This window comes from Onychomys torridus, chromosome 20 (assembly GCF_903995425.1).
Source record: "Onychomys torridus chromosome 20, mOncTor1.1, whole genome shotgun sequence".
Taxonomy (NCBI): Eukaryota; Metazoa; Chordata; class Mammalia; order Rodentia; family Cricetidae; genus Onychomys; species Onychomys torridus.
Genome location: NC_050462.1, coordinates 38056674 through 38069068, shown reverse-complemented (window position 1 = coordinate 38069068; position 12395 = coordinate 38056674). Strand labels below are relative to the sequence as shown.

Sequence of the window (12395 nt, the reverse complement as noted above, 5' to 3'; positions counted from 1 at the left end):
AAACCTGGATCAAGGCTTGGGCAGCAGGTGCCTTTACCCTCTGAGCCCGCTCACTGGCTGTCCCCCAGAGATTGTTTTTAAATATTTAAGTGTGTGGTTTTAAGAAGCAATATGCTTTTCTTAGGTGAATACCTTGAGAAGATAATTCCTTTGGTGGTAAAATTTTGTAATGTAGATGATGATGAATTAAGAGAATACTGCATTCAAGCTTTTGAATCATTTGTGAGAAGGTGAGTTTTTAATATCTGTATTTTTTTTAAAATCTTTGTATTTAGAAAAGTTTTTCCTTAAGGTTGGAATAATTAAGATCAGGTAAATGAAGAGAAATAACAGGATTTCAGATGTATTTTATCTAATTTTTCATTAAGTAGTGATTGATTGCTAATAGAATATTTGTAACAAATGCCATCTTACTATTTACTTTGAACATGTTTGTCACTATAGAACTTAGAACACTCAGACAAGGGGAAATGCCATGTAATATAGTCTGTCTGCAGTCACAGCAGATATTCCAAAGAGAAGCATAGAAGATTTAATGTTTTCAACCTTTGTGTGTTAGATTTGTCACACCTGTTTTGCCAATACAGGTGCAGTAATTTGGAAACATGGACTCTGATTTTCTTTATAAAATCTTAATAAAAATTGTGTGAAGGCATTATTAGCTGAACATTTGCCTTTAGCTAATAGAGTCTGTTTGGATGGAGTCTTGATACTAACTGCTTTTGGTCTGAACTTTGCCCTTTTGCCTCACGGTTTAGGGAGCACCTTTATAGTTATGCCAATTTAAAATACTTTATCATTACTGCTATAATGTGCATGGGTGTTTGGGCTACATGCATGCCTACACCATGTGTGTGCCTGATGCTCATGGAAGCCACAAAAAAGTATCAGGTGTCCAGGAACTACAGGCAGGTGTGAGCTCCAGCCTCCATGCTAAATTTTGAAAATTGGGAATGTTGAGATTCATTTTATTAAGAACTACGGATTGCCCCTTTAATTTTGACTCTGTGGGCATATGTGTATTTTTATTGATAATTAGCATAGAAAGAGAGAAGACCATGCTAAATGAATGTTCATTAACAGTTTTACTTTACAAGTGCTAATGACTTAAAGATCTCTGTACTGCTCCCACTTGAACCATGTAGTTACTTGTGTGGGGACACACATCCTAAAACTAAACATCATTTGAAAGGGAAATATCTTGTGACGCTCGTGGGACAAAAATGTAAGTGGTCAGAAACCACTTTGGTGTTATTGCTAGTAACTGAAGCAAGAAGAAAAGTCTAGTTTTGTGTGTGTTTCAAAGCAGCTCTTATCTTTATATTTAGATGCCCTAAGGAAGTTTATCCTCATGTTTCTACCATTATAAACATTTGTCTAAAGTATCTTACCTATGATCCAAATTACAATTATGATGATGAAGATGAAGATGAAAATGCTATGGATGCTGATGGTGGAGATGATGACGATCAAGGTATCTCAAGTTTTATAGACGCAATCTAGCTGTTACTTCATAAAAGAAGCCAGCGTTAGAGGTGGAAAGACGACGTGGAACTACAGATTGTACCATAGTTTTGTTCCTTAGAATAGTTCTTTTTTTCTCATGGTGCTCAAGCCTGGAGTCTTAAGCCAAGTGGTGGATAACAACACTCTTCTTTATATCCCTAGTCCGGTGTCTATACTTTCTTTTACAAAGCATTTGTGAGCTGGGTGGTGGTGGCGCACACCTTTAATCCCAGCACTTGGAAGGCAGAGCCAGGAGGATCTCTGTGAGTTCAAGGCCAGCCTGGGCTACAGAGTGAGTTCCAGGAAAGGTGCAAAAACTACACAGAGAAACCCTGTCTCGAAAAACCAAAAAAAAAAAAAAAAAGCATTTGTGCAAGATGAGTCATTGTTTTTGAAAAATGAATCTAAATACATACATATTCAGGGTAGTTTGGTTGGTATTCAGAAATGCTAAATATTGTTTAAGAGCCTGTTTAATGTTCATGAATAATGTAAACATTTCTGTGACTTAAGTACATTGGTTAGTAGGTGTTCTGTCATTCTTAGTTTTTAGTTTGATTGTGTGAACTTATGTGATAATTTTTTATATAAAATCTATCTTATATAAAATCTGATTTAAGCCATCTGAAAAACAAATACATCGCCCCAATTCTATCTAGTCCTCTAGCAGGTACTCCCCATTTTCTCTCCACAGCAGCTTTCTTCCCTCACACAAGTGCTATTCCGTCTGTTTCTTCCTCGTCTGTCTTAAATGCGTGTCCAATACTGGACACGATTGTAAATGCTTGAAAATGTGTGTTACCCTCTCTTATTTAGCATCCAGGGACCAGGGTATCACACTTCTGTCTTTCTTCTGTTGTGGTTCTTACTCATCTCTGACCACTAAATAAGGATATGCCTGGGTTAAATCTTTGTACCTACCTGTAATACTATACTCTTAATTTTCCTTTGGGTCTCATCACCTAAATCTTCTGAGTTTAGTATCTATTAATTAGCTCAGCTCTATACCTTTCCTGTAAATCTGGGTTCATACATGATTGTTTAATTGATGTTCCTGATTGCTTAACTAAAATATCCATACCCTTCCTCCAGCCCCTGCTTCTTCTTTAGTCTCTTACATCTTAGACTAACTCCTTCATTCCTCACACCCCAGAACTTTCCCTCACTTGGTATAACTTTATACCCCTTTAGCATTTTTATTTTAGCACACTTAATCATTTTCATACATATTGTAACAGATTATCATCCACCTATTAGAATACAATCTTCCAGAAGACTAGCAAATGTAACCTGGATTGCTATGCTTCCAGGGTAGTGTCTAGGGTAATGCTGGCCCCGCAGTGGTCACTTGGTAAATGTGTTGTATTAAGGAAGAGAAGCCTTACGAATGAAATGTATGTTACAGGTTTTGATTTGGTGTTTATCATGCTAAATAACCCAAGTCCTTCAGCTGCTTTAAAATTAGAAATATTACTCAACCGTGGTGTTGCAATTTCAGTGATTAAGACATTTTTGGGTTTTTTTTGTTTTTGTTTTTGTTGTTGTTGGGTTTTTTTTTTTTTTTTTTTTTTTGAGACAGGGTTTCTCTATATAACTTTGTGCTTTTCCTGGAACTCACTTGGTAGCCCAGGCTGGCCTCGAACTCACAGAGATCCGCCTGGCTCTGCCTCCCGAGTGCTGGGATTAAAGGCGTGCGCCACCACCGCCCAGCTGACATTTGTTAATTTTCTATTAAACATATTTCTAGGATGCAGTTTTCATGATGTTTTGACAAAAGAAAGAATTTGGTTTGTTTTCTTGTTAAATTGTCTTATGTTGGTGCTACCTTGTAATTTTTAAATAGGTATTGTTAAATGAATGTGATGCCTTGTATTTTAGCAGTATTTGGTTGGCTTTTCTTATGAAAGATAGATGTCCAGTTTCTTTAGGCAAATTGATCAAAAGTTGAAAACATATCTTTGTTCCGATAGCATACACAAGAGGTTCAGTGAAAAGCTATGTACAAAATCAGTAACAGGATTCTTCTTGCTGAAATTTATTCATAACTTTTTTTTAACTACATCTGTAGCCAAATCTGTTTCATAGATCATCTTATAAATGTCCATTGATTGTTTTTTTTCTTCTCCTATTGAGTCTTGAATTTGGTTCAAAGACTGAGGAATTTGTGAGTTTCTAGGCATTCATTGTTGATAAAAAGGTTGTAAGCCAGTTTGTCACCTTCCTAACAAGACAGTGCTTAGCAGATTGAAACAGGCATGGTTGCAATGAGTTCTGTTTTGTTATCTACTTTTTAAAAGCCACCTGTTGCTGTAGATGTTAAAGCTAGACGGACTAATTGTCTTCATTGAAATAGCAGTTCACGTTCTGTATTAAATTATGTATTTCTCTACCATTAATAGCCTGTTCAACATTAAAACTTCCCTTTAGGGAGTGATGATGAATACAGTGATGATGATGACATGAGCTGGAAAGTGAGACGCGCAGCTGCTAAGTGCCTGGATGCCGTAGTTAGCACAAGGCATGAAATGCTACCCGAGTTCTACAAGACCGTCTCTCCTGCGCTGATATCCAGGTTTAAAGAGCGCGAAGAGAATGTAAAGGCAGATGTTTTTCATGCGTACCTTTCTCTTTTGAAGCAAACTCGTCCTGTGCAGAGTTGGCTGTGTGACCCTGATGCAATGGAACAGGGAGAAACACCCTTAACAATGCTTCAGAGTCAGGTCAGTGTGTGTGCTCTGAACGGCGTTGACAGTGGTGTTTACAGTTGTTCTTAAGGAGAACGGGAACGCTGAGACGATGGAGAGGAAAACACAACAACACCAATTTGGGTGTTTCTCCATAATTTCCTTTCTTGTGTTTTTCTATTTACAAATTGTATGTTTCAATGTTTGGTTGGAAGTGATTGAAGTCATTGAAGACTTGTTGCTTGTTAGGAAGTTTTTCTCCAGTTCCTTGATGCTGTCGAGCAGATATAGTTATAGTACAGTATGTACAGTGCATGAGTACATTTAAACTGGGTTCCTATATAATAGTGTCTGCCGCAGCAGTATTGGAGAGCTGGACTGGAAATGTGACCAGAAAGAGGCTTTGTCCTGTAAGTCATATTAAGTATATGGAGGAAGTACCTTTGGCTGATAAGTATGTGACAATTGCAGGTTCCCAACATCGTTAAAGCTCTGCACAAACAGATGAAAGAAAAAAGTGTAAAGACCCGACAGTGTTGTTTTAACATGTTAACTGAACTGGTGAATGTATTACCTGGAGCACTAACACAGCACATCCCTGTACTTGTACCAGGTATGTGGGGGACAGTCTCTTGGGGTACTTATTAAGTACTTTTCATTTTCGCACTTAAATCTGCCTGAAGGATTGTTTTGCTTAAAAGGGAAGTTTGTGACAATTTGGACCTATAACACTTTGTTACCATTTGAACACATGAAGTCATCCCCCTGTAAGTAAAGGGGATTTACTATTTTCTATATATAGATTGTAAGGCATCTGCTGTTTTAGAGGTTTTATGCAGATGGAAATTGTAACATTCTTTCAGGGGCTGTTTTTTAATTATTTCTGAGAACTGCATAGAAATGATTAGATGTTTTTGTTGGCTTTTCAGGAATCATTTTCTCACTGAATGATAAATCCAGCTCATCGAATTTGAAGATTGATGCACTGTCATGCCTCTACGTAATCCTCTGTAACCACTCCCCTCAAGTGTTCCATCCTCACGTGCAGGCTTTGGTCCCTCCGGTGGTGGCTTGTGTTGGAGACCCATTTTACAAGATCACATCAGAAGCACTTCTTGTCACTCAGCAGCTTGTTAAAGTGATCCGCCCTTTAGATCAGCCTTCCTCATTTGATGCAACTCCTTACATCAAAGATCTGTTTACCTGTACAATTAAGCGGTTAAAAGCAGCTGATATTGACCAGGAAGTCAAGGAAAGGGCTATTTCCTGTATGGGACAAATTATTTGCAACCTTGGAGACAATTTGGGGCCTGACTTATCAAATACACTTCAGATCTTCTTGGAGAGACTCAAGAATGAAATTACCCGGCTAACTACAGTGAAAGCGTTGACACTGATTGCCGGGTCACCTTTGAAGATAGACTTGAGGCCTGTCCTGGGAGAAGGAGTTCCCATCCTTGCTTCGTTTCTCAGGAAAAATCAGAGAGCTTTGAAACTGGGGACCCTTTCGGCCCTAGATATTCTGATTAAAAACTACAGTGACAGCTTGACGAGCGCCATGATCGATGCGGTCCTCGACGAGCTCCCTCCTCTCATCAGCGAAAGTGACATGCATGTTTCGCAGATGGCCATCAGCTTTCTTACTACCCTGGCAAAAGTCTATCCCTCTTCCCTTTCAAAGATAAGTGGAGCTATTCTCAATGAACTGATCGGACTTGTGAGATCACCTCTACTGCAGGGCGGAGCTCTTAGTGCCATGCTAGACTTTTTCCAAGCTCTGGTTGTTACTGGAACAAACAATCTAGGATACATGGATTTATTGCGCATGCTGACTGGTCCAGTTTACTCTCAGAGCACAGCTCTCACACATAAGCAGTCTTATTATTCCATTGCCAAATGTGTAGCTGCCCTTACCCGAGCATGCCCTAAAGAGGGACCTGCTGTAGTGGGTCAGTTTATTCAAGATGTCAAGAATTCAAGGTCTACAGATTCTATTCGTCTCTTAGCACTCCTTTCTCTTGGAGAAGTTGGACATCATATTGACTTAAGTGGGCAGTTGGAATTGAAATCTGTAATATTAGAGGCTTTCTCATCTCCTAGTGAAGAAGTGAAATCAGCTGCATCCTACGCACTAGGCAGCATTAGTGTAGGCAACCTTCCTGAGTATCTGCCATTTGTACTACAAGAAATAACCAGTCAGCCCAAGAGGCAATACCTTCTGCTTCATTCCTTGAAAGAGATCATCAGCTCTGCGTCAGTGGCCGGCCTTAAGCCGTATGTTGAGAACATCTGGGCCTTGCTGCTAAAGCACTGTGAATGTGCAGAGGAAGGCACCAGAAACGTTGTCGCTGAATGTCTAGGGAAGCTCACTCTTATAGATCCTGAAACGCTCCTTCCTCGGCTTAAAGGGTATTTGATATCAGGTGGGTATCTAGGGGCGTCTAGATGTTCTTACCTCTAAGTTTGTGGACTTAGTTGCCTTGAAAGATGTCCACTGAGGAACTAAAACCATCTGCTTTTGTATTTTGGTGTGTTAAAGTCACGTATGTGATGTATGTATGGCATGTGTTGTAATGTGAAGTGATATTCAAGGGACTGTTCTGAGAAGGATAAAGCCTGATTGGGTAATTCTTAAGATTTATTTATTTATTATGTATACAGAAGAGGGTGCCAGATCTCATTACAGATGGTTGTGAGCCACCATGTGGGTGCTGGGACCTCTGGAAGAGCAGTCGGTGCTCTTAACCTCTGAGCCATCTCTCCAGCCCTGAGTAATTCTTAAATAGTATGGTCTAGTTCTTTATGCTGACAACATTTTATTGTTATTTTTTGAATTAAAATAGAAGACAGGTCTTGAATTTAAAAATAAGACCTTGGTAGTACTTACTATATTAAAGTTGCAGAAATTGAATTTAAATGCAAGAAATAAAAGAGATTTTTGATTTATCAGTGTTTACCTAATTAGAATAAATAGGTGATAATGCTGTTCATTCTTAGAATGTTGTTTAGGTTAACAATTTGATAAACAGTTTATATAGACTGAACCAGTCCCTTCATGGAAGACAAGTTTTCTTGTAAAATCTAGTAAGATTGTTTCTTTAAGGTAAGAAAACTCCTGATTTAGTATCCCAAGAGCTAGAAGACAACCTTTGGGGACAGTTAGGAGTTTTACAAAGTTTGTGACATGGTTTTAAAATGTCATTCATGAACATTAGTGGAATGCATACCAATAGACTTGGAATTTGTTTTTGATTAGGGTCTTCATATGCCCGAAGCTCAGTGGTTACAGCTGTGAAGTTTACTATTTCTGATCATCCTCAGCCCATTGATCCCCTGTTAAAGAACTGCATAGGTGAGTGGAGACGTCGAAGACTGGATAGCTACTTGAGAAAGTACGGTTTTGTCATGGTACTGTTACTTCAGTAACTAAGACCAGCACTGCGAACGTTTTTATTACTGAGGAGGTAAAATGCACCAAGGTAATTGTTCCAAAGATCATGTATGGTTTTACAGGTTTTGCAGGTAAATTTATATAGACATATCTTTATCAAAAAGAACTACCAGATGATTTGCTCAGCACAGAGGTCGCTAAATATGGTAGCATGTCTTCATAGTTATCCTCCTTGGTCATCATGGTTTTGGTGATGACCTTAAATAGCCTTAGTGAATAAAGCAAATAGTTGTTAAATCTGTCTGACCAGTTAGAAGTTTCCTCTCAATAGAAAGGAATCTTACTGGAGTTGTTAGAACGTCAATTTTGATGGTTGCTTGGCACCCTCTATCTCTGAGAGGGTCCATGGAGAAGTTCCCACATAAGGGGAAGAAAACCCAAGAACAAAAAGGTGGAGCGCTCATTTTCAGAAGTATTGAGGAAAGCTCAGGAAAAACTAGAGCTGTCCCTGGTTTTGTTAAGACAGGAGTTAGCTTCTGGAAGTAGACTTGGACAACTTTGAGATGTTTTCTTGTCTTCATTGTCGACTATCCTGATGCTGATCGTAACCCAAACCCCTCGGGGTACAATCTGCTGTTTTAAGGACAGGTGATGGGGCAGAGGAAGAGACTAGGGATATGGCTACCAAGAGTGAGTTATCAATGAAAAATTACACACATTTATTAATAATGGTTTGTTTCCATACTGCTAAAATAAACTTTTTTTTTTTTTTTTTTTTTTTTTTTTTTGAGCTGAGGATCGAACCCAGGGCCTTGCGCTTGCTGGGCAAGAGCTCTACCACTGAGCTAAATCCCCAACCCTGAAATAAACTTTTAATGGCCCACTTAATCTGGTTCTCTGACTTGCATTGAAGAAATAGCTGTGAGACCCTTAATAACTATGTCAGTTTAGAAAAAATACTGTTTAGCTTGTGTTCAAAGCTAACCACAAGTATATTGTTTCTTTTACATTTTTCAGGTGATTTTCTAAAAACTTTGGAAGACCCAGATTTGAATGTAAGAAGAGTGGCCTTGGTCACATTCAATTCTGCAGCCCACAACAAGCCATCACTGATACGGGATCTTCTGGACTCTGTTCTCCCGCATCTTTACAATGAGACAAAAGTTAGGAAGGAGCTTATACGAGAGGTAAGTGAGAGAGGTCACATCAGTTCCCTTGCACTTGTCATGAGTTGTCACGTGCTCGCTTGCATGGTCCTTCTTGTTCTTACAGGTAGAGATGGGTCCATTCAAACACACGGTTGATGACGGTCTGGACATCCGAAAAGCAGCTTTCGAGTGCATGTATACACTTCTCGACAGCTGTCTCGATAGATTGGATATCTTTGAGTTTCTAAATCATGTGGAAGATGGGTTGAAGGACCATTATGATATTAAGGTAAGATGTTTGTGAGTATCTGTAGATTGACTTAATAGACTTTGATATAACAACTTTTATACTTGTAATTTACTTAGGGGTATGTAAGTAAGAAAAATTAAGCCATCTACCAGAATTTGTAGTAAGCATCTTACAAACTGTATGTGCAGAAGTCGTAGAAAGATATTGTGATATCAGTTAATTTACAAGAAAAATTCAAAACCTTTTTTTACGAAAGAAGGAAGAGAAGTGGACCTCAAATGTTTAAGAAATGTATTTCTGGCCTCCTTAATGAATAGTGCTTACCCATATTCTTTGCCTCCATCCAGACACATTTCACTGCTGAAAGCACGTTTCAGGCCTGTCCTAATGAGACACTAGCAACAGCTTTCTTTCTTTCCCGGTGGTGTCTTGATGAAGTTTCCTGAAAGTTTTGTTTTGTTTTTTTCGAGACAGGGTTTCTCTGTAGCTTTGGAGCCTGTCCTGGACTAGCTCTGTAGACCAGGCTGGCCTCGAACTCACAGAGATCCACCTGCCTCTGCCTCCCAAGTGCTGGGATTACAGGCGTGCGCCACCACTGCCCGGCCTGGTTTACCTTTTTATCTCAATACAACGTCAGCTGTGTTAACAGCAGGGACTGTAGTAGCGGAGATCTGCAAGAGCTGTCCTTTCAGACTCAGCAGTTGCAGAGCCTTAGAAGGAGTCACATTGCTTCTTAGGTTTAGAGCATGGATTTCGCTTTTTTTCCTATTTGTCCTATTAGTCATTTTTCTTTCAATATGTCAATAAATGAGTGATTTAAAAGACAATCAAGTAAGTGAATTATATCCTTTCCATGATACTCTTTTTTTTTTTTTTTTTTGCCAGAGCTGAGGACCAAACCCAGGGCCTTGTGCTTGCTAGGCAAGCGCTCTACCACTGAACTAAATCCCCAACCCCCTCCTTTTCATGGTACTCTTTAATGAGGGCCTTTGGCCTTCTGCTGAGCTTGAGCCATGCAAGGTACCAGAATTTCAGCTTTCATGATGCAATCACAGGCATTCATAGTCCAAGGAAGAAAGGATGTTTGAATAGAGATTCTCCAGGTTTTGTATGGACTTTGAAGAACATCTGCCCTTCCAAACTCCGCTGAGAAATTGGAAATGTCTATAGTTTGGCTTTTGGTTGAGCACATTCCTAATGCAGTGAATTGTAATTTACATTGCATGTGAGCACCTTCCTTCTGACAGATGAAATAACTCTCTAAGGGTGGGGCTGAGGAATAGGTATTATTAATGCATTCACCCAGGTGATTCTGCTGTGCAGTCAAAATTGAAAACAATTTTCTAGTTTTGTATTGTAGAACCCACATGGAAGCTGATGTTTCCCTAGCATTCACCTTAGTAAGGTTTGCAATGAACCTGACTCTGAGTAACAGATTAAATTACAGTGATGCCCTAATTTGAATAATAATCATTTTCTATTTACAAAAGTGTCAGAATGTGGATTTTTATCAGAAAATTTGTATCTTTTTTCTTCCTTATAGATGCTAACATTTTTAATGTTGGTGCGACTGTCTACCCTTTGTCCAAGTGCAGTACTACAAAGGTTGGACCGACTTGTTGAGCCGCTGCGCGCTACATGTACAACCAAGGTAACTGTTGCAAGGCAGCGACTTCCGCTACACTGGGCATGGGAGTTACGGGCTGTGGAAAAGAACTCTTTTCAGATAAAATGCTCAAATTTTGTGACCATAAATTTTAAAATTCTTAATTAGTATGTGACGTTTACATGGTATGTATGGGTGTGTGTATTCAGAATCTTAGGTTTTAGGTAGGCTGGCTTCCAACTCTCCAGCTTGTCTCAGCCGTCTAAATGCTGAGACTCCAGGCATACGCCACCAGGCAAGGCAATGGATTTTTGTTACTGTTTGTTTCATAAAATTAATTTAATAGTAAACAAAAAAAGCTAAGCAGTGGTGGTGCACACCTGTAATCCCAGCACTCAGGATGCAGAGGCAGGTGGATCTCATGAGTTCAAGGCCAGCTGGGTCAACACCCAGGGCTACACAGAAACCCTATCTTGACGGGGAGAGGAGAGAAAGAAAAGGAAAGATAAAAAAACTTTTCTTTTTTTGGTACTTCACAAACTCTAGATTCCTAGCTTATTATTTTCTCTGACTTTTCACATTTAATTTTGTTCTCTTTCTGTTTCACGGAACACTTTGAGGAGCATTGGTGTCTTCAAGGTCTGGTAGAATTCAGAAGTTCAGCTCTTCAGTCTAGGGTTGTCTTTCTTGGGAAAAATCCCATTGCATTTTAGTGTGCTTTCTATTGCTGTGATACAGACCATGACCAAAAGCAGCTGGGGAGGAGAGGGTTTATTTCATGTTACAGCTTATAGACCACCACGAAGGAAGTTAGGACCGGAAGTCAAGGCAGGAGCTGATGCAGAGGCCAAGGGAGGAGTGTTGCTTACTGCTTGCCTCTCCTGACTTGTTCACTTTGCTTTCTTATTTACTCCAGTACCTCTGCCCAGAGACAGCATCACTTCCAATGGGCTGCTGGGCCTTCCACATCAGTCTGTTAAGAAAATGCCCCCGCAGACTTAGCTATAGTACAGTCTGATGGGGACATTACTCAGTTGACGTTCTCTATTCTCAAAATTCTAACTTATATCAGATTGACAAACAACTACCATAACCACAGTTTTTTGTTGGGTTTTGTTTGTTTTTTGAGGCAGGATTTTCCATTGATTTGCATCTAATTTGTTAGTCTTCCCTAATGGTCTTTTTGGATTTCAGTGGTATCTGTTGTAATATTTCTTATTCTGTCTCAAGGCTAATTAATTTGCCTCTTTCTTCTTCCTCTTGAAAGAAAATGGTTTGTCAGTTTTGTTTATCTTTTCAAAAGACCAACTCTGTTCCATTAATTTTTGTGTGTGTTATTAGGGATCTCTTGATTTCTTCCACACTGATTTCAGCTCTGTTCTTTATTGTTTCTTTCTTTCTGTTTTGGGGGTTTTGTTTATTATTATTTTTCTAAAACTTTTGGACATTTGAGGTAGAATCTCACTCTTGAGTACAAACTGCCTTAAACTTGTGTAGCCCAGGTTGGCTTCAATCTCTTGATTACTGGAGTACATCATTAGCTTACTGGACATTTCTGATTTTTTTTTTTCATTGTAGATACTCACAGCTATAAACTTGTTATCTTATACTGAACTCAGCTGTATTCCACATATCCTAGTAAAGTGCTGTTGTACAGAGGGATGGAAGCCTGGTTAACTCAGAGCAGTGTGAACTCTGCTGTCAGAACCAGATAAAGACAACAAAAGTAAAATTGTAGACAGTTCCCTCAGTGGTCTTTGAACCAGAAATCCTTGTGTACTTAGGAGAATTGAGCAACACATTAAAAAGA

The 12395-nt window shown here is 39.2% G+C and overlaps 1 protein-coding gene across 1 annotated transcript in view; it reads left to right on the top strand.

The window, feature by feature from the left end:
- The window catches only part of Cand1 (cullin associated and neddylation dissociated 1), a 38883-nt gene that overhangs the window by 20501 nt on the left and 5987 nt on the right, over nt 1–12395 (top strand). The window contains exons 6-14 of the mRNA XM_036169675.1: nt 125–230; nt 1329–1474; nt 3934–4226; nt 4662–4803; nt 5120–6613; nt 7447–7542; nt 8599–8768; nt 8854–9018; nt 10523–10630. Coding sequence (XP_036025568.1) covers nt 125–230; nt 1329–1474; nt 3934–4226; nt 4662–4803; nt 5120–6613; nt 7447–7542; nt 8599–8768; nt 8854–9018; nt 10523–10630 — 2720 coding nt within the window. The remainder of the gene's footprint in view (nt 1–124; nt 231–1328; nt 1475–3933; nt 4227–4661; nt 4804–5119; nt 6614–7446; nt 7543–8598; nt 8769–8853; nt 9019–10522; nt 10631–12395) is intronic.